Here is a 23,156-nt window from a genome sequence, read left to right on the forward strand (position 1 = left end):
TAGGAGTCAGTGACAAATGCTCAAGTAATTGTTCCTATAATGGCTTGTGAGTCTGACAGTCTAAGAGCAATGGAGAATTGTGAACTTTTTATACCTTTAAGAACCCAAATTCTAAATATGTTAGTCTATTACTATAAGAAATCTTCAAGAAGAAATCCCACAGTTATTTCTAACTCTAAAAATGTTTATGTAACTTGACGCTAATCTTTACATAAATGTTTAAGAGTACTAACTTCAATTTCCTTGAAGTTGCAATGGCTAATTTCACCTGATTGGGCTAGATTTGGGGTTAAAAATTTCATCATCTGTCAGTAGCATCTTTCTTGTTTGGTGGTCTTGTGAGGATTTTAATGGCCATCCTTTTTTTCGGTTATGCAGATTGAGTTGCAATATTCTTGACGTAATTAAGTACTTTCATTTGTGTCATTTGAGTTGTTAAATTGTGTAAATTGGGTCCTGTTATAGGGAGAAGGGTGCTTCTATGGTGGCTACACTTGGTGGGAAGTCTGAGTTTGCTGAAGTCAACATTGACAATGTGAAAACCCTGTAATCAGCAGTAGTTCACTTCATATTGCTGGTATTTCCAACAGGCAGAGAAATGCACTGCACTGGAAGCACCCATACATACCAAGGTGAGGAAAAGGTAATTACTACGTTGGAAAATCTAACTTGTTCTTATCTTGTACCTTTGTAAGCGATACTGCCTCCACACACACATTTTGGAACTGCACCAAAAAGTAATCTAATATCCCCTAGCTTTTAATTATTTATAGATCACTAGCTAAATGTAAAGAGTTACCAAATGCAGCATCCAACAAGTTGGACCACAATGGAATTGGTAAATTGCATAATCATTTGTAATGGACATTTCCTTGCTTCATCAAATCAACTTTCAATAATTTGAGCTTGGGCCTGTTTTTAATTTTTTGTGGTTTATATAGTTAATGCTGCTTTGATGGAACCGGTTGTTCTCTGTTACCTGCTCAATGCAAACACTTGAAGCTTCTTTATCTGCAATAGTAGTTCTGCTCAGCAGAACCCTTTTTTCCTTTTTGTTTTTCCCAGGAATTTGCCTGAATTAAGAAGTGCTCATGAGGTCCTAGGAGTAACAATTGTTAGTGCTCAATTTGGAACTGCACCATTCTTCCGAAATTGGGTAATGGAAGCGATGACAAGTTAAATTGGCACACTAGCAACAATGGTTTACTCATGTGCTTATATATTAACCAATGGATCAGTAAAGACTATATTAGACATGATTCATCACCTACATATTTTACTAGTATCTCTAACCAATCACTCAAATTAAGTTAAAAAGGCAAGAAAACCTATAATTTCATAGGCATGGATATGACCTGCAAATACAGAATCAACTTTGTTCTGCACAAACGTTTTCTCATGTACTACTCTAATGGCTTCTCCTTCCATATAATGACCATAGTTGCTATTGCACCATTGGAGATGCATTATAACAAAAAAAAAAAAAAACTATGGAGTCTCAATTCTGTTAACTTTTGGTGTCTGTTCTGTACAAGCAATTGTACTGAGGAGTGGAGTAAACTTAATGCTTTGGAAAGGGAAAGGAAATAAAAAATAACATGACAGGAGGGTCATATTTAAAATCAATTGTGAAAGCACTCATAGACTAAAAAGCTCATTAGAATTTTCTAAAGAGAATATATGACCAAGACTTGGAAGAAATTTTGATTAACATGCACCCCAATGACAAAGTTCTTATGATCTAAAACATTTGCCATAATTCATATAGGACATTTAAAATCCAGCCACATTTACAGCACCAAAAGATATCCAGACTTTTATATAAATTCATACTCTTACAACTCAAGAGGAAGTCAAAAGTTCAGAGAATGCTATTTCAAAGCTTAAAATAAAAATATGTTATGTACCCCTTAAGCTTTCATGCAATGAAAAAAAAGAATATTGTACATAAAGAAGATTTAATGACCATATAATTTGATAATAAAATTATCTACAAAGTCATAGCCATATCTTAAAAGTATCATCAAAATTCAGATAAAAACAAAATTATGCTGCAAAATATATTTATATATTGATTGTCTTTTAGTTAGGCGTTTTGGAAGATTAAAATAATATTTATAAAATCTTTGCAACCACAACTTCTTGAAGCTTTTTTAGAAACACTCATTTTAAACTCGAAATACAGTTTTATACAAAAAACACCCTATGTTAATTTTTTGTTCAATCTTCCCTTGTTTTTACGGTAACAAATAACCAAAAAATAAAATCAAACCAAAATACAAACTTTTTAGTAACATACAGATTACATGTTGATGACAAAATCACAAAAACAACAAAGTAAGAAACTACCAAATCGTATGTAGAGACGAAATACCAGCAAAAATCTCTTTTCAAGTTGCCTCTGTAGCTTTTTCTTTCATACATAGAATGATAGGAAAAAAAGGAATATAATATGACCATGAATGAATATAAGGATAGAGAAAGAATGAAGAGAAAAACTTGAGAAAGGAAGAAGAAAGAAGCGTAGAACGCAAGAAAGAAGAAGAAGCGGAGAACTGCACTGACCTACTTCACAGGTATCCGCTAAAATTAAATGAACGGCCAGATCTAAACAGTGATATTAATGGTTAAGATTTGAAAGATAGAATGTACTAGTCCTAGACGGACAAGGAAATTTAGAAAAGTTGCCTTTAACGTTGTTGTTCCTGTTTTAATTTGTTTACTTATTTATTTATATATCTATTTTCACATTGCTAGTCGGTTTAGGAAACTAAATTATTATAAATACTACATTCATAAATTGGTAACTCACATCATCAAAGTTGTTTTTACACACTGTTCTTTTTCAGTCCTCCTACCTTTTCTTTCCAAAATTCTTCTAGGTCGGTCGTAACTCTCAAAGTATGTCTGCGCCATTGTCAGAAGAGCAACATGACTTGAAGATAACAAGGATGGTTTTTGTGAAGTGGATGAAGCCACCATTGGGGTGGTTTAAGCTTAATATGGATGGATCATCGTTTCAACAGAGAAAAGTGGCAGGAGGAGGAGGAGTTATTCGAGATGGTTTTGGGAACTGGGTTGTAGGGTTCTCTATTGGGTTGAATTTTACCAGCAGTGTCATGGTCGAGTTGTTAGCGTTACGTGATGGATTGATTATAGCAAAGAGTGTTGGGATCAAGAAGATTGTTGTTGAACTAGATGCAAAAGTGGTAGTCAGTCTCATCACCGACAGTTCCAAGACAAAGAAATCAATAAATAGCAGTGTGATGGATTACCAAAATCTTCTTCAAGGCTTCGAAGAGTGTATAGTACAGCATACTTACAGGGAGGGCAATAGAGTCGCTGATGTACTTGCCAAAATGGGGAGCTATCAGTCCGATAAATTTTTTATTCATTATCATTTTGCCCCTCCTAATCCCGAGACCAGTTTTCTTTTAGCTTTGGATAATATGAATGTTCTCACTGCTCGCAGACTCGCAGTATGAAGAGTTGAAGACAAGATGCACGGACACAATCATAGCCATGCATGTGTCTGTGAATCAAGAAAATATGTTTGTAGATGTTGTTTGTAGAGTTCATGTTCTTCCTTAGTCCTCTATAAAAGGAAGATATGATTTCCAATTGTACAGTTTCATTAAGAATTAATAAAAACAGTACTTTTTTTCCCCAAAAAATTGTTATGTTTTTTCTTCATTTTAATTTCTGCACAACTGCCTCACACATACCATACACTCTATAATGGCACTTAAATCTTGCCTGAAATTTCAAATTGTTGGAAAATTAATTAGGTTTTCTAGTTGAAAAATGAAAAATTAATTTAGGTTTTTTTGGTATGGAAGGAAAGATTATTCCATTTGGTGCAGAAGAAAAGTATATTCCTTATTAAAGAAATAATGTATTCCTTGTCCAACAAAGAATAGAAAAAATGTCTTATAAATAGACAATACCACAAAAAATTTGATGTACTTGAATTGTATATCATAATTAGGTTGGAAGGTCCTAAATTTTATTCCCATTATTATATTAATCCATAAAACTTCAGGTTTACTCATTTACATAAAGTGGAATAGTCTAACTAAATAGTCGAATACCACTTCCTTATATATATATATATAGTGAAAGAGAAATTCTGTTTCATGATAATCAATATACTTTTCATGGTAAAAAAATTATTAATTAAATTTGTTTGGATGAAATTGCAACATTTTGGACAATGACAATTGAATTTGAACATATGGGATTGAGTTGGTCTAGTCTGAAAATTATTCAAGTTTTTCTGGACAATTTTTCTAGACCCACAAACCACCATCCTCATATTGGTTTGGCCTAGTCCGAAAATTATTCAAGTTCCAATCTTTTCGGTAAATTCTACATTCACAAGTATTAGGCCCATACGAAGCCAGGTCCCTAACATGGTACAGTGCCCTGTTATCACCAACGAACGATAACAAGACCCATAAAAAAAATTTAATACCTCTACTTTCTTCTTTTCCCATGCAAATTTTGGCAACTTACATGCAAATATGCTTGTCTCAGATTCTACTATTACACAGCAGGTAGTGGTGGTGCAGTTCCAACTATATTAGCTACTAGATTTTTACTTCTTGGAGAGGAAGTGATTGCATATAATAAAGGACAGTTTCAGCAAACATTATACAGATGAATTATTCCATTTCTCTCCAAATGGTTCACCATTCTGCATATGATGCCTGAATAGAATAGTCGACTATTCAATCAGGAGAAACAATCAAACTGAAGCCTTAATGCTCAACATTGACTTTGGAAAGGGAATTGGAAAGAAAGATGTTTACCCTTTGTAAGTTCAGTGAGGAAAAAAAAGCCACAATTTTCAGGCATAATGAGAGAGTTTCATCCAGAATGTCAATCAAACTTATTGTTTCTGGCCGTAGCAATTTTGGCTAATTGATAAATACATTAACACAGCCTCTCAATGAATCCATACCAAAAGCTGTCCTAAAAGTAATCTAATATCCCCTAGCTTTTAATATTTTATAGACTAGCTAAATGTAATGAGTTACCAAATGTAGCATCCAACAAGTTGGGCCACAATGGAATTGGTAAATTGCGTAATCATTTGTAACGGACAATTCAATGCAAACACTTGAAGCTTCTTTATCTGTAATAGAAGTTCTGCTCAACAGAACCCTTTTTTCCTTTTTGTTTTTCCCAAGAACTTGCTTGAAGTAAGAAGTGCTCGTGAGGTCCTAGGAGTACCAACTATTAGTGCTCAATCTAGAATTGCACCATTCTTTTGAACTTGGGTAATGGAAGCGATGACAAGTTAAATTGGCACATTGCTAAGAGTTTCTTTACACTAGCCACACAAGTTAAATTGGCAATACTAATCTAGGATTCTTCATTTAGTATTTATGTTGTGGTTGTAAAATCCTCTTAACATCATTGATTAGGAAAACTAGGGTAATTAGCGATGAAAGCGGTTGAGACTTAATGATAGTACCAATACAGTACAATACTAGCAACAATGGTTTACTCATGTGTTTATATATTAACCAATGGATCAGTAAGACTATATTAGACATGATTCGTCAAGTACATATTTTACTAGTACCTCTAACCAATCACTCAAATTAAGTTAAAATGACAAGAAAACCTATAATTTCATAGGCATGGATATGACCTGCAAATACAATATCAACTTTGTTATGCACAAACGTTTTCTCATGTACTACTCTCATGGCTTCTCCTTCCATATAATGAACATAGTTGCTAATGCACCATGGGGGATGCATTATAACCAAAAAAAAAAAAAAAAGCCATGGAGTCTCAATTCTGTTAACTTTTGGTGTCTTTTTTGTACAACCAATTGTACCGAGGAGCGGAGTAAACTTAATGCATTAGAAAGGAAAAGGAAATCAAAAATAACATGACAGGAGTGTCATATTTAAAATCAATTGCGAAAGCACTCATATGGCCTAAAAAGCTCATTAGAATTTTCTAAAAACAATATATGACCAAGACTTGGAAGAAATTTTAATTAACATGCATGCACCCTAATGGCAAAGTTATTATGATAAAAAACATAAGCCATAATTCATATAGGACATTTAAAATCCAGCCACGTTTACAGCACTGAAAGATATCTAGACTTTTATACAAATTTATACTCTTACAACTCAAGAGGAAGTCAAAAGTTTAGAGAATGCTATTTCAAAGCTTAAAATAAAAATATGTTCCGCACCCCTTAAGCTTTCATGCAATGAAAAAAAGGAAAATTGTACAAACCCTTATGCAATGAAAAAAAATGAAAATTGTACGAAAGGAAGATTTAATGATCATATAATTTGCTAATAAAATTATCTAAAAAGTCATAGCCATATCTCAAAAATATCATCAAAATTCAGTTAAAAACAACATTATGCTGCAAGATGTAGTTGTATATCGATTGTCTTTCAAGATATGCATCAATAATATGAGTCTATTTAGTTAGACGTTTTGAAAGATTAAAATAGTACTTTTAAAATCTTTGCAACCACAACTCCTCGAAACTTTTTAAGAAACGCTCATTTCAAACTCAAAACACAATTTTCTAATAGCTTATACAAAAAGCACCCTATTTTAAAATTTTGTTCAATCTTCCCTCGTTTTTGCGGTAACAAAACAACTTAAAAATAAAATCAAACCAAAATACAAACTTTTTAGTAACATATAGATTACATGTTGATGACAAAAACAAGTTAAGAAACTACCAAATCATATGTAGAGATACTTGCAAAAATCTCTTTTCAAGCTGCTTCTGTAGCTTTTTCTTTCATACATAGAATCATAGGAAAAAAGGAATATAATGTGACCATGAATGATTAATATAAGGGTAGAGAAAGAACGGAAGAGAAAAACCTGAGAAAGGAAGAAGAAAGAAGCGTAGAACGCAAGAAAGAAGAAGAAGCGGAGAACCGCACTGACTTACTTCACTGGTATCCACTAAAATTAAATGAACGGCCAGATCTAAACAATAATATATTAATGGTTAAGATTTGAAAGATAGAATGTACTAGTCCTAGATGGACAAGGAAATTTAGAAAAGTTGTCTTTAACGTTGTTGTTGCTGTTTTTATTTACTTATTTATTTATATATCTATTTTCACATTCCTAGTCGGTTTAGGAAACTAAATTATTATAAATACTACATTCGTAAATTGGTAACTCACATCATCAGAGTTGTTTTTACACACTTCTTTTTCAGTTCTCCTACCTTTTCTTTCCAAAATTCTTTTAGGTCGGTCGTAACTCTCAAAGTATGTCTGCGCCATCGTCAGAAGAGTAACATGACCTGAAGATAACAAGGATGGTTTTTGTGAAGTGGATGAAGCCATCGTTGGGGTGGTTTAAGCTTAATACGGATGGATCATCGGTTCAACAGAGAAAAGTTGCAGGAGGAGGAGGAGTTATTCGAGATGGTTTTGGGAACTGGGTTGTAGGGTTCTCTATTGGGTTGAATTTTACCAGCAGCGTCATGGTCGAGTTGTCAGCGTTACGTGTTGGATTGATTAAAGCAAAGAGTGTTGGGATCAAGAAGATCGTTGTTGAACTAGATGCAAAAGTGGTAGTCAGCCTCATCACCGACAGTTCCAAGACAAAGAAATCAATAAATAGCAGTGTGATGGATTGCCAGAATCTTCTTCAAGGCTTCGAAGAGTGTATAGTACAACATACTTACAGGGAGGGCAATAGAGTCGCTGATGTACATGCCAAAATGGGGAGCTATCAGGTTGATAAATTTTTTATTCATTATCATTATGCCCCTCCTAATCCTGAGACCAGTTTTCTTTTAGCTTTGGATAATATGAATGTTCTCACTGCTCGTAGACTCGCAGTATGAAGAGTTGAAGACAAGATGCACGGACACAATCATAGCCATGCATGTGTTAGTGAATCAAGAAAATATGTTTGTAGATGTTGTTTGTAGAGTTCACATTCTTCCTTAGTCCTTTATAAAAGGAAGATATGATTTCCAATTGTATAGTTTCATTAAGATTTAATAAAAACAGTACTATTCTTCCCCCAAAAAATTGTTGTGTTCTTTTTTCTTTTTAATTTTTGCACTACTGCCGACACCTACCATACACTCTATAATGGCACTTAAACGTTGCCTCAAATTCCAAATTGTTGCAAAATTAATTAGGTTTTCTAGTTGAAAAATTAATTTAGGTTTTTTTGGTGTGGAAGGAAAGACTATTTTTCTTGGTGCAGAAGAAAAGTATACCTTATTAAAGAAGTAATGTATTCCTTATCCAACAAAGAATAAGAAAAATATTTTATAAATAGACAATATTACAAAAAATTTGATGTGCTTGAATTGCATATCATAAATAAGAAGGTTATAAGTTTCATCCTCAATATTATATCAATCCATAAAATTTCAGGTTGATTAATTTACATAGAGTAGAATAGTCTAACTAAATACTCGAATACCACTTTCTTTTATATATATATATATTGAAAGAGAAATTCAGTTTCATGATAAACAATATACTTTTCATGGTAAAAAAATTATTAATTAAATTTGTTTGGATGGAATTGCAAACATTTTAAATTTGGACAATGACCATTGAAGTTGAACATTTGGGCTTGGGTCTAGTCCGAAAATTTTCAAGTTTTTTCTGGAGACTTTTTCTAGACCCACAAAGCACCTTCCTCATATTGGGCTTGGCCTAGTCCGAAAATTATTCAAGTTCCAATCTTTTTGGCAAATTCTACGTTCAGAAGTATTAGGCCCATATGAGGCCACGTCCCTAACATGGGACAGTGCTCTGTTATCACCAACGAACGATAAACTGATAACAAGATAAGAGTGTTAGTATTACAAGAGTCTCAGGGACAGGGAGAGAGAAGTAAGTTAGTTAATCCGTTAATGGTTATGGCTCGGGCTTTGTTGCATTTGAAGAGCACAAGTGGGTTTGCATTGGCCTGTGCTAGTCAAGAAAGCCAATACAGGGTTCAACTCCCAGACAAGTCTAGGAATGCACGTGTTTTGGTGCTGGGAGGAACGGGTCGGGTCGGAGGATCCACTGCCACTGCTCTTTCCAAGCTCTGCCCTGACCTCCAAATCATCATTGCTGGTCGTAACAGGTAAATAGATAACATCTTTTGTTGTTGTTATTATTGTTATTTTTTTTTTTAAAATGTTGTTTTGGTTTTTTTCAATTGGATAATGTTGGCCCAGTTGAGAATAACTGTTATTGGAGATCACAAGAACATGGGTTTTCTTCATATTCACCACAAAAATAGTCCCAATAGGAGTCAGTGACAAATACTCAAGTAATTGTTTCTATAAATGATTTGTGAGTCTGTGACTGTCCAGGAACCGTGCACTTTTTATGTCCTTAAGAATCTAAGTCCTAAATTTGTTGCTTAAGAAAAGAGCTACTGCTACTATTAGAGTTAGTCTATTACCAAAAGAAATCCCACAACTCTAAATGTTTATGTAACTTGACACTAATCTTTACATAAATGTTTAAGAGTACTAAATGTAAATCATTTTCCTTGAAGTTGGAATGGCTAATTTCACCTGATTGGATTAGATTTGGGGTTAAAAATTTCATTGTCAGTCGGTAGCATCTTATGGGTAATTTAAGGATTTAATGGCTATCCCTTTTTCTGTTATGCATATTGAGTCACAATATTCTTGCCGTACTTTCATTTGCATGATTGAGTTGTAAAATTGTGTAAATTGGGTCCTGTGATAGGGAGAAGGGTGCTTCTATGGTGGCTACACTTGGGGGGAGGTCTGAGTTTGCTGAAGTCAACATTGACAGTGTGAAAAGCCTGGAAGCAGCTTTAAGGGGTATGTTACAGTGGTAAACTATACCAAACGTAAAAACACTTTAATGTATTTAGATATCCAATTCCATTAAATTTCCCGGTATTTTGAATGTTGTACAATCACATGCATACTGCATGCAGATCTTCAGTGATTTTAAGTTTGACATAGCAGGGATTGTTCATGAAGTTTTTGAATTGCTTTCTTATTTGAAAAGTATTTTCCATATGCTATTTTGTAGTTCACATGTAACCTATTTTGTTCATATTTTGATATCTTTTACCTGAGGTAAGCAAATTGCCCTTATACTATACACCAAATCAATTACTGTCATGTGGTTTCTTACACCTACAATTTACATGGCTTTATATTTTACATCCTGCACTTTATCTAATTAAGATTACAGTAACTAATCTGTCAGAAGTTATACTAAGATTAGTTCCTCGGTCCTTTTATATAGCCTCTATAGAGATTTTTCCATTAACCGTACAGATCTAGAAAGAGTAAATGCAATAATATTATCTGCTGGGTACCTGGTTTTGAGGTTTTGTTCACACCCCACACCAAACCCAACCCCCCCCCTTGATTAGGAAAACTAGGGTAATTAGCGATGAAAGCGGTTGAGACTTAATGATAGTACCAATACAGTACAATACTAGCAACAATGGTTTACTCATGTGTTTATATATTAACCAATGGATCAGTAAGACTATATTAGACATGATTCGTCAAGTACATATTTTACTAGTACCTCTAACCAATCACTCAAATTAAGTTAAAATGACAAGAAAACCTATAATTTCATAGGCATGGATATGACCTGCAAATACAATATCAACTTTGTTATGCACAAACGTTTTCTCATGTACTACTCTCATGGCTTCTCCTTCCATATAATGAACATAGTTGCTAATGCACCATGGGGGATGCATTATAACCAAAAAAAAAAAAAAAGCCATGGAGTCTCAATTCTGTTAACTTTTGGTGTCTTTTTTGTACAACCAATTGTACCGAGGAGCGGAGTAAACTTAATGCATTAGAAAGGAAAAGGAAATCAAAAATAACATGACAGGAGTGTCATATTTAAAATCAATTGCGAAAGCACTCATATGGCCTAAAAAGCTCATTAGAATTTTCTAAAAACAATATATGACCAAGACTTGGAAGAAATTTTAATTAACATGCATGCACCCTAATGGCAAAGTTATTATGATAAAAAACATAAGCCATAATTCATATAGGACATTTAAAATCCAGCCACGTTTACAGCACTGAAAGATATCTAGACTTTTATACAAATTTATACTCTTACAACTCAAGAGGAAGTCAAAAGTTTAGAGAATGCTATTTCAAAGCTTAAAATAAAAATATGTTCCGCACCCCTTAAGCTTTCATGCAATGAAAAAAAGGAAAATTGTACAAACCCTTATGCAATGAAAAAAATGAAAATTGTACGAAAGGAAGATTTAATGATCATATAATTTGCTAATAAAATTATCTAAAAAGTCATAGCCATATCTCAAAAATATCATCAAAATTCAGTTAAAAACAACATTATGCTGCAAGATGTAGTTGTATATCGATTGTCTTTCAAGATATGCATCAATAATATGAGTCTATTTAGTTAGACGTTTTGAAAGATTAAAATAGTACTTTTAAAATCTTTGCAACCACAACTCCTCGAATCATAGGAAAAAATCATATGTAGAGATACTTGCAAAAATCTCTTTTCAAGCTGCTTCTGTAGCTTTTTCTTTCATACATAGAATCATAGGAAAAAGGAATATAATGTGACCATGAATGATTAATATAAGGGTAGAGAAAGAACGGAAGAGAAAAACCTGAGAAAGGAAGAAGAAAGAAGCGTAGAACGCAAGAAAGAAGAAGAAGCGGAGAACCGCACTGACTTACTTCACTGGTATCCACTAAAATTAAATGAACGGCCAGATCTAAACAATAATATATTAATGGTTAAGATTTGAAAGATAGAATGTACTAGTCCTAGATGGACAAGGAAATTTAGAAAAGTTGTCTTTAACGTTGTTGTTGCTGTTTTATTTACTTATTTATTTATATATCTATTTTCACATTCCTAGTCGGTTTAGGAAACTAAATTATTATAAATACTACATTCGTAAATTGGTAACTCACATCATCAGAGTTGTTTTTACACACTTCTTTTTCAGTTCTCCTACCTTTTCTTTCCAAAATTCTTTTAGGTCGGTCGTAACTCTCAAAGTATGTCTGCGCCATCGTCAGAAGAGTAACATGACCTGAAGATAACAAGGATGGTTTTTGTGAAGTGGATGAAGCCATCGTTGGGGTGGTTTAAGCTTAATACGGATGGATCATCGGTTCAACAGAGAAAAGTTGCAGGAGGAGGAGGAGTTATTCGAGATGGTTTTGGGAACTGGGTTGTAGGGTTCTCTATTGGGTTGAATTTTACCAGCAGCGTCATGGTCGAGTTGTCAGCGTTACGTGTGGATTGATTAAAGCAAAGAGTGTTGGGATCAAGAAGATCGTTGTTGAACTAGATGCAAAAGTGGTAGTCAGCCTCATCACCGACAGTTCCAAGACAAAGAAATCAATAAATAGCAGTGTGATGGATTGCCAGAATCTTCTTCAAGGCTTCGAAGAGTGTATAGTACAACATACTTACAGGGAGGGCAATAGAGTCGCTGATGTACATGCCAAAATGGGGAGCTATCAGGTTGATAAATTTTTTATTCATTATCATTATGCCCCTCCTAATCCTGAGACCAGTTTTCTTTTAGCTTTGGATAATATGAATGTTCTCACTGCTCGTAGACTCGCAGTATGAAGAGTTGAAGACAAGATGCACGGACACAAGTTAAATTGGTGATACTAGTCCAGGATTCTTCATTTATTATTTATATCATGGTTGTAAAATCATCATAACATCAACCTCTTTGAGCCATCACTGTCAATAACTTGGCCCTCAGAGTTTATAATAATTATATAAAAAGATAATTTAGTTTCTAATAATTGACTATGAAGTTCTATGGGAAGTTTATATGCAGTAAATGATAAAAATATTTTTTGTATCATAATTTGTACTGTGCTATAAAATTTGTTTCAAATGAATCACACAAAGGACCTGAACAAGGTTCTAAGCATTAAGAGGCATATGTCATACTCATTTGATTAACCACCAATTATGGTGACTACCTTGCTTTTGGCTCCGTTCAATAAGCCCATGTAATTTGAGTGTTGCAGGAGTTTTTGAGAGACAGAAGTAAAGTCCAAGAATTAGTTCAACTATTTGATCCTGTAGTCCGATCGGTTGATAAGGTTGCTGGAGAGCGTGTTTCAATGAGGGTGAGATCCAAAAATGAATGACAAAAGTCATACTGGCTGATACTTTAAAATTACTTTAAACTTTAAAATTCTTTTATAATTCAAAAGAAGGTGGTGGAAATCTCTTCAATTCATTATAGTTTATTTAGCCAGTAAACCTGTTCATCATTACTTATAATTTTCCACATTTTTTGCTTGTTTCATTTTGCTGGGGTCTGAAAACAGGTTGATTTGGAATGTTCTGATGGGCGCAATACAGTTGGTATATTCAGTCACAGGAGACTCTCTGTGTAAGATTTAGCTTTCCAGGGATTTTATTTTGCTCAATGGAAACCCTGCCTAATTTTGCTATTTAGATTAACTTTCAAACTCTAGATTTCCATTGCTTTATAGAAGCTGTTAGTTTTGTAAACAAATTTGAAGTAATGTATACTGGAGTCTCTGTAAGTTAGATATCATAGCTCTAGAGTTCATGTTGTTCAGATCTGTGGGAGCTGCTACAGCTGCATTTGCTATAGCTGTTCTTGAGGGAAGTACACAGCCTGGAGTTTGGTTTCCTGAAGAGGTTTGTACAATAAATCATTTAGATATCAAAGGGTTACATTTATATTTTTTAAACCTTGTATGCAATTCTCTTACAGCCAGAGGGAATCGCAATAGAGGCAAGGGAAGTTCTTCTCAAACGTGCTGCACAAGGAACAATCAATTTTGTAATGAACAAGTAAAAGAAATTCTGATCCAGAAATTTAACTTTTCCATTTATTTATCTTTTTTCTACAATTCCTGATAGTTTTGACTAATTTGTCTTTATATTTTTATCTTCTCTCTCAAAAGGCCATCATGGATGGTTGAGACAGACCCTAAAGAGCTTGGATTGGGAATATATGTATGAGAGTGCAGAAATTTAGGTCAAATTATAGTTCAAGTTCTTTTTCAGCTTCACTGGCTACTACTGCAGGTAAAGGAATAGGGGTTGCTGTTGCTTTTTTTGTGCTTAGCCTGGAATCAAGTGAATTTTGAGTTTCTAATCTGTAAGTTTCATCTTCTGAATTTCAGGAGCTGGAAGTTATAAGATTTTTATTGAGAGCATTGCCGATTTTGTAGGTTGTGAATCACTAAACCAATTATTTAATTCTTGTAATTGAGAATTAATTGTAGCATAAAAAATATTTAATTGTTTAATCTAAATTTTAAAGTGCTCTTATTAATAACTGAAAAAAAAAATGCTGAAGCAATCTAAAGATCCACCTAAAAACTAATAAACACTCGATGTTAGACTCAGCACATGGCTGCATAACTACACTCAAATTTTCCAATCCAATCAATTTTACATGATTTGGAATATCACATGTATTGAAAGGAAGAAAAAGATATTATGACTAAATTTATTTATATATATTCAAGTGAAAAAAATATGGTTCAAATCCAAACCATAAAAGATTGGATTAGAGTTGTTAGAGATATATATTAAACATATATTAGCCCAATGTAATAGGCCCAAGCCCATTCCTGCTTGTACTAGTAGTCTAGGGTTTAGTCGCCTATATATACTCATGTTAGGGTTCATTGTAACACAGGTTATTATACTACACTCTCATATAATAAAGATGTAACTCTTAAGGGATTCTTCCGTGGATGTAGGCCGTCAAGGCTGAACCACGTAACCCTCGTGTTCATGATATTACTATTCTATGCATCTCCTCTTCCGTATCTACTCTAGCATACACAACATAGTATAACACATTGCGTTTGATAATATTATCCATTTAACATGGTATCAGAGCTAATATTCAACATGGTATCAGAGTCAAACTTCGTTCTTGGCATCAAACAAACATCTCTAGCAAGCAAAAAAGATTCTCACGTGCACATCACCATTAGAAGTCACACATGCTTCTCTGCTGAATCTAGACTCCATGGCATCTTGTAGCCACCATGGCTTAGTGCTGTGTCCAAGATCCACAAACTCAAGCAAAGCCGTGACTCAACTTCTCAAATCTGTGCAAATCCAAGCCTCGCCTGATGAAACCAACACCACAGACGTGATCCACGACCTCCCGCGACCAAAACCCAGGAACACGGCCTCTAACGGCGGCCTCACGCGCCGCCACGCGCCTCCAACAGCTCCGGAACCTCCCCACGCGCCGCCTCGATTTCCTCTTTTGTAGCTCATTAATTCGTCACACGCGCCGCCCTATTGGCCATGTCGACCACCGATCTGCCTACAGAAGAAATCTGGCTTTCAAATGATTAAGCACGTGCCTCCACGCGAGATTTGGTATCTGGCTTTTCCTCCACGCGCCGGTGGACCTCCCACGCGCCAGCCACTCGCCGAAATATATGATGACGTCAGCAAAAGGCCTCGTCATGACCACGTCATCAGCCACGCAGCTCGCCACGTCAACAGTGTCGCCTCGTCAGCACCACGTCACCTAGTTGACCGTTGACCCGGACCGACCTGACCCAGACTACCCGGATCTGACCCGTGAGCACTGACCGTTGACTTTGACCAAATCCGTTGACTTTGACTTTTTGTGTTGACCTTTTACCAAAAATCAAAATTTTCAAAAGGGCCTATCTTGCTCAGTTTTTCACGTAGATTCCAATTTTGGACTCCGTTTCTTCATTTGAAGCTCCGAAATTGGTCAATTGGCACATTCATCATTGTGGTTTCTTCAAAGGCATTCTTCAAGGCATCTCCAAGTGATTTTCTCATGCTTATCCAACCTCAAGCCTTCATCGAGCTTCCGCCTTGAGTTTGAGAGAGGGTGTTAGAGATATATATTAAACATATATTAGCCCAATGTAATAGGCCAAAGCCCATTCCTGCTTGTACTAGTAGTCTAGGGTTTAGTCGCTTATATATACTCATGTTAGGGTTCATTATAACACAGGTTATTGTACTATACTCTCATATAATAAAGATGTAGCCCTTAAGGGATTTCTCCGTGGATGTAGGCCGTCAAGGCTGAACCACATAACCCTCGTGTTCATGATATTACTATTCTATGCATCTCCTCTTCCGCATCCACTCTAGCATACACCACATAGTATAACACATTGCGTTTGATAATATTATCCATTTAACATGGTATCAGAGCTAATATTCAACAAGAGTATAGATTTGATAATTCGTTTAAGATGACTAGTTTCTGACCTGAACCTAGTCGGACCGAATCCAAACCCAATTGACGCGATCTGTTTTTAGGTCTAAGTGTGTGTTGTGAGGCTTGACAAATCCAGCTAGATTAGAGGAGTGGGCTAAGTTTCCATACTTGACACCGGAGGTTTTTTCACTCCAATATGACTCATTTATTGCTATCTCTATATCGGTCTTCCATTGGTTCATGTTTCACGCCATGACTAAAAGTTATGGCTGATATTTCATTCAATATGGTAAAAGTCTGTAGTCTGCACAGAACATCATGAATATGAATTAGGTTTGTTGTTGTAGGGACTCAATTTGGGTTGACCCTGAGTGATGGGTTTTCAGCCCAATAAGCCTAAACAATAAATTTATAGAGAGTGGGTTGAGAGGTTTAGGTGCTGGCCGTCGATCACCATGCATGAACTTTTCTTATAAAAAATGCTAAGAGTTTCTTTACAAATGGGGGAATGCTCCTCGGCCACAGGCCGAGGAGGCCTGATTGTTCTCTCTCTTTTTCTTTTTTCCCCCCCTCCCTCCTTTTCTTACTTTACTAGCTTTTCTTTTATAGTTTTCATCTTCCTATCTCCTCCTTCCATCTGTTGATTACCTATTTGCCTTTTTTCTGGCCGTCCGTCCCATCAGAGGCCTTATCGGTACTCGAGTGGTTCACTCTGATCAACGTTATCCTGCCAAGGGGTTACCTCCCCATTAATGCGGCCAGGGGGGGTTAGTTGAGTGCATTAAATGTGAGAGCGACAGCTTACTTTGGGGTCAGTCTTTCCCAAAATCACTTTTGTCAGGCCGAGAATAAGGTGGTCCTCGGCGTGGATTGGGAAAAGAGGCTTTCCCCCACCTTAGCCACAAATAGCCTATGCTCCTCGGTCTAGGCCTCGGGCCTGCTACATGATGGGCCGAGGCTATCAGGCCCGTGGGCCCCACAGTTGTCATTGCCAATAATATCATTGTTGCTCTGAAGCTTCAATATGGGTATGGGATGTGTTTAATTTACAATCATACAAAAAAATCAAACGTCGCAAAGCCGTACATAAAATAAGCAAAAATAAGCAAAAACTAGCTCCCAAACTCACACGTCAACTCTTGAAAATTTGACTTGAAATTTTAAAATGATGTTAAAAATTAAAAAACCCTTGAAAATTTAAGATATGATAAAATATGATTAACTTAATTAATTATTATATAAATAAATAATTTAAAATACATAATAAGTAGCCTGTCATATCTTAGGGTATTTGCATGAATACGTAAGAATAGAGATGATTATTCGTTGAAGTATCTGTGTTTCTAAGCATTACGTAAATGAGCCAAACTTTTCTGAGTATTGAATGTTCAAGCTCAACTTGGCTTGATTTAAGCTTGTTAGAAAGTCCAAACACACGAGCTCAGCTTAGCTTGGCTTGATTCATTAGTCAAGCTAAGTTTGAGTTTAATATTAGGCTTAAACTCAAACCAATATCAAGCACTTGAGATCGAGATCCAGTACAAGTACATTATTAATCTCATACTAATTAAGTATATTATCAAATCTATTTGGTTTGGAAGAGTAGTCCCAACACTCAATTAATTAAAAGCTTAGTAAGGTATGAGTTAATTGTTCAAGCCCATGTCAAACATATTACAAAGCACATAAATGATAAACCAACTTAAGTTTAGTTTATCTTTTATTGAGCCTTATCGTTTCATGAGTTTGTTCTTGAACAATATTTTCTGCTTAGGTTCGGTTTGTTTATTAAACAAGCCTAAGCTTAAGTTTGGCTTGTTTATAAATAAACAAATATGAACGAGTTTTTTTATTTTTTATTTTTTATTTTTATCAAGTTAAGCCTGAGCTTTTTATGAATGATTTGGTATTTTGGTTTATTTACAGCCCTAAGCATTATTGTTGTACTTAATCTTTACAAAAGACAAGCAAATGCCAATTGAAATACTTTCCATTTAAGTGGTTGCGGGTGACTAATAAATTTAGTAACACAAAATTTTTCATAATTTAAATAAAAAAATTTATGACTTGATTTATTGGGATTCACAAATAAGAAAAATGGTATCAAAATGATTGGTTAATATAATATTGCTCTACTCATGACTTTACACTTTAATTCACATTAAAAAAAAAAAAACATTACATCATTATACCACTTTAACAAGTTACAATTTTTTTGTTACTTTAGCATTGCTAGGCTATAAATTTTGTCAAATTTTCAAGTAATAAAAATAAAAGCCTAGCGTGTGTGTTTTTTTTTTTTAAAAAGATTGAGTAATTGTTCTACATTACTTAAAATAGTGTGTTGTGTGTAGAATAATTTGCTCCACACTCTTTTAAATGTTTGCTCCACACTCTTTTAAATGTTACTATAACTTTTGAAATGAGTTTGTGGTGTGTCTTGGTGTTAAAACTCATTACTTTTTCACTTGCGTGTATGTTTGTTTCTCAAAAAAGAAAAAAAAAAAAAAAGAAAAAGAAAAAAGAAAAAACCGAAGCCTATAAACGGAGTTGGCCTACTAATTATGTTTAGCTCTATATATAATTTGAAGTGGACTCACGAAGGGACAACGTGACTTGACACATTTTTCTTACAAGTTGCCATTGCGGCTGCCGACTAGTAATTCTTAAGAAAATGAAAGAGCATAATCTCATTATACATCGAAAATACTTTCCCACTACGACAATAACTTCAAATTAAGTCATGGCCGACCTGGATGATCTGTAACCATTTTCCACGACCAAAATAAAGCAAACCTCGATGTCATATATTGTTGACCTACTCTAGATTGAAAAATGAAAGGAAGACTTTGGACTTTTTATTTTTTATTTTTTATTTTTTAATGAGAATCAGGAAGACTTGTACTTAAGACTTTGAAAAGTATCAGTAAAAAAAAAAAAGACTTTGAAAAGTAGTTTATTTCTCGTGTCATACTTATAGGCTATTAAACGTGTCTAGTCCATTTATTGGTTGCATTGCAATTTGCATGAATCTAATATCATATTATTCATGGCTTTTGTTCATCCTCCCCCTTTTGTTTTCTTACTAATTCTGCTACCAATCTCTGCTGTTGCTCAAAACGATGCTAGTTATGTTAACGTTGGAAGCTCTCTCACTGCAACTGATGAGAACAGCACTTCATGGCTATCGCCTTCTGGTGATTTTGCCTTCGGATTTAGCCCACTGAACCAAAAGGATCTCTTCCTTCTTTCCATTTGGTTTGCTAAAATACCAGACAAAACCGTAGTTTGGTATGCTAGACTAGATAACCCTGTACCCAGGGGATCAAAAGTGGAGCTAATCACTGATCGTGGGCTAGTTCTTACTGGCCCTCAAAACGATGAGTTGTGGACAACTAATTCCACTGGCACTCTCTTTGGTTTCATGAACAATACAGGCAACTTTGTGCTTGAAGATAGCAACTTCAATAAGTTATGGGAGAGCTTCAAGAATCCCAGCGACACGATGTTACCTGCACAAATTATGGAAAGGGGAGGGGTGCTTTCTTCTCGAAGATCAGAGATCAACTTTTCCAAAGGCAGGTTCCAGCTACAATTGGGTGATGATGGGAATCTTGTTCTCCATACAATCAACTTACCCACTGATAATCCTAATGAAGCTTATTATGAAAGTCACACTACTGCTGGTGATTCTGGTACATCGAGTCCTGGTGAGCAACTGGTCTTCAATGAGTCAGGCTACATGTACCTTCGGAGAGAAAACAACCAAAGAGTTGCTCTGAGACAGGCAAGGGTAGGCTCAACTGCTGATTTCTATTTTAGAGCAACTCTCAACTTCGATGAAGTTTTCACCCAATATTCTCACCCAAGGACTTCCAATGCCAATGGAAGTTGGAATCCGATCTGGTCTGTGCCGGATAATATTTGTGTTGCCAGTAATGCAAAAACAGGTAGTGGCACTTGTGGTTTTAATAGTATATGCACCCTCAAGCCAGATCGAAGGCCGATGTGTACATGCCCCAAGGGATACTCTTTTCTCGATCCAAATGACCCATATGGCACCTGCAAACCAGACTTCATACAAGGCTGTGAAGAAGATGAGCTAAGTCCTGTAAAAGATCTTTATTCTTTTGAAGTGCTAACAAATACAGATTGGCCATTCTCAGACTATGCATACATGAAGCCTTATACTGAAGATCAATGCAGAAAGTCCTGCATGGAAGATTGTATGTGTGCTGTTGCCATTTTCAGATTAGGTGATAGCTGTTGGAAGAAGAAGCTGCCTCTCTCAAATGGGAAAGTCGACAGCAGCCTTAATGGTGGGAAGGCTTTTATCAAAATCAGAAACAATAATTCCATCACACTTGCAGATGATCGATTGCCAATTCCAAAACCAGACAATAAGAATCAGAATAATTTGATCCTCATGTGGTCAATGCTTCTCGGTGGTTCTGTGTTTGTTAACATTATTTTAATTGTTGCAATTTGTCTGGGTGTTTTCTTCATTTATCATAAGAGGCTCAAAAGACCTATACTAAATGTTGATGCTGTGGAGATGAATTTGCGATGTTTTACTTACAAAGAACTTGTAGAAGCTACAGATGGGTACAAAGAAGAATTGGGAAGGGGAGCTTTCGGCATTGTTTACAAAGGAGCAATTCAAATGAGTTCTAATGTCCTTGTGGCAGTCAAAAAGTTAGATAGTTTGTTTCAAGAAAATAGTGATAAAGAGTTCAAAACTGAAGTGACTAAAGTCCTGCATGGAAGATTGTATGTGTGCTGTTGCCATTTTCAGATTAGGTGATAGCTGTTGGAAGAAGAAGCTGCCTCTCTCAAATGGGAAAGTCGACAGCAGCCTTAATGGTGGGAAGGCTTTTATCAAAATCAGAAACAATAATTCCATCACACTTGCAGATGATCGATTGCCAATTCCAAAACCAGACAATAAGAATCAGAATAATTTGATCCTCATGTGGTCAATGCTTCTCGGTGGTTCTGTGTTTGTTAACATTATTTTAATTGTTGCAATTTGTCTGGGTGTTTTCTTCATTTATCATAAGAGGCTCAAAAGACCTATACTAAATGTTGATGCTGTGGAGATGAATTTGCGATGTTTTACTTACAAAGAACTTGTAGAAGCTACAGATGGGTACAAAGAAGAATTGGGAAGGGGAGCTTTCGGCATTGTTTACAAAGGAGCAATTCAAATGAGTTCTAATGTCCTTGTGGCAGTCAAAAAGTTAGATAGTTTGTTTCAAGAAAATAGTGATAAAGAGTTCAAAACTGAAGTGACCGTGATTGGTCAAACACATCACAAGAACCTAGTTCGACTGCTTGGGTTTTGTGATGAGGGGTTACACCGATTATTGGTATATGAGTTCTTGAGCAATGGCTCTTTGGCAAGTTTTCTTTATAGAGACTCGAAACTCGGTTGGAATCTAAGAGTACAAATTGCAGTTGGGATTGCAAGAGGACTCTTATACTTACATGAAGAGTGCAGCACCCAGATTATCCATTGTGACATAAAGCCTCAAAATATACTTCTTGATGACTATTACAATGCTCGAATTTCTGACTTTGGATTGGCAAAACGTTTGATAATGAACCAAAGCAAGACTCATACTAACATTAGAGGTACAAAAGGATATGTTGCACCTGAATGGTTTAGGAACATGCCTATCACAACCAAAGTGGATGTTTATAGTTATGGCGTCATGCTGCTAGAGATAATTTGCAGTCGAAGAAGCGTGGATTTGGAGACAATAGGGGAACAAGAAGCAATTTTGACTGATTGGGCTTATGACTGCTATCAAGAAGGAAGACTAGATTCTCTTGTTGAATATGATGTAGAAGCATTGGATGACAGAAGGAAGCTTGTGAGGTTTGTGATGGTTGCCATTTGGTGTATTCAAGAAGACCCATTTCTTAGACCTACCATGAGGAGGGCTACACATATGCTTGAGGGTGTTGTTGAAGTACCGGTTCCACCAAGCCCTTATCCTTATAGTAAGACTAGTTAATCAATTATTTATCACTTCGTACAGGAAGACTTTCAATCACTTTGTAAACTTGACTTCTTGTTTGTAGTTATGTTTGTTTTTATAGTAATAATAATTGTTTTCAATAATTTGTTACAATCGCTTTGTCCGAATATATTTCAATCAATTTTCTGTGGGCTTGGCAGAAACTTGGCTCAGAGGATTAAAACTCAATGCATTGATGTTAAAAAATACGGTAAAAATAAATTTTTCATTCAAAAAAAAGAGGAGAAACTCAAGATGCAAATATTTGACACTTGTTGATATGATAGATTATTAGGGGTATATTAGTGGTAGGCTTAGGTGAGAACTAGTGAAAATTTTCCAATTCAACTGGTGTGGAATATATATATATATATATATATAGTTTGTAGCATTACTCAAGAAAGAGTGAGACTTGTTGAATTGGGAGTACAAAATTCTGCTTTCACAGTTTTCTATGCCAAAATCTCTTTTAAAGATTTTTTCAAGAATGATATTTAATTACAAAATTAATTGTACTCTAAAACTACAACCTTAATCAATATTTTCTTAGTGTAGGTGACTTTTGAAAAATTCACCATTAGATTATATTTTCTTCTTATATCTCTTATATTTATAAAATTTTTAGAAAATTAAAAATTAATAACAATGTCATCAATAAATTATTTAAATTGCAAGTTTTTGTAGTTTAAAATTATTTATAAAATATAATCTATTGGCACAAAATTTGACATATGTATTAAGAACGTATAGAATATGCAATCATACAGTTAGATTTTCGAAATATGTAGTAATATTAATAATATTGAGTAAGATTGTAGGCTTAGATTACAATCAACCTTTTTTCCAAGTAACTCCATTGACAAATGAAAGCATGAAAAATGTCTCATTTGTGTGATTCCATATGGTCCA

The 23,156-nt window shown here is 35.0% G+C and overlaps 2 protein-coding genes across 2 annotated transcripts; both read left to right on the plus strand.

Moving 5' to 3' along the window:
- Nucleotides 1–8,793: 8,793 nt before the first annotated feature.
- LOC112009906 (uncharacterized) lies at nt 8,794–9,870 on the plus strand. Its single transcript, XM_065779566.1, has 2 exons — nt 8,794–9,108; nt 9,726–9,870. The coding sequence occupies exons 1-2, from the start codon at nt 8,891–8,893 to the stop codon at nt 9,838–9,840; spliced, it is 333 nt and encodes a 110-aa protein (XP_065635638.1). The 5' UTR covers nt 8,794–8,890; the 3' UTR covers nt 9,841–9,870.
- Nucleotides 9,871–19,246: 9,376 nt separating this feature from the next.
- Nucleotides 19,247–22,351, plus strand: LOC112009883 (G-type lectin S-receptor-like serine/threonine-protein kinase LECRK2). The gene is made up of 2 exons (XM_065779569.1): nt 19,247–20,644; nt 21,168–22,351. Exons 1-2 carry the CDS (start codon nt 19,274–19,276, stop codon nt 22,242–22,244), a joined length of 2,448 nt encoding a protein of 815 aa, XP_065635641.1. The 5' UTR covers nt 19,247–19,273; the 3' UTR covers nt 22,245–22,351.
- The last annotated feature ends 805 nt before the right edge of the window (nt 22,352–23,156 follow it).

Source organism: Quercus suber, unplaced genomic scaffold (genome assembly GCF_002906115.3).
Source record: "Quercus suber isolate HL8 unplaced genomic scaffold, Cork oak 2.0 scaffold_213, whole genome shotgun sequence".
NCBI classification, from domain to species: domain Eukaryota; kingdom Viridiplantae; phylum Streptophyta; class Magnoliopsida; order Fagales; family Fagaceae; genus Quercus; species Quercus suber.

Bases quoted from the DNA above. Each gene is read 5' to 3' on its own strand.
- LOC112009906 (XM_065779566.1), top strand. From the start codon at position 8,891: ATGGTTATGGCTCGGGCTTTGTTGCATTTGAAGAGCACAAGTGGGTTT. The intron at 9,109-9,725 runs GTAAATAGATAA...GTCCTGTGATAG, and splicing joins ATCATTGCTGGTCGTAACAG to GGAGAAGGGTGCTTCTATGG.
- LOC112009883 (XM_065779569.1), top strand. From the start codon at position 19,274: ATGGCTTTTGTTCATCCTCCCCCTTTTGTTTTCTTACTAATTCTGCTA. The intron at 20,645-21,167 runs ATCCTCATGTGG...CCAAAACCAGAC, and splicing joins ATAAGAATCAGAATAATTTG to AATAAGAATCAGAATAATTT.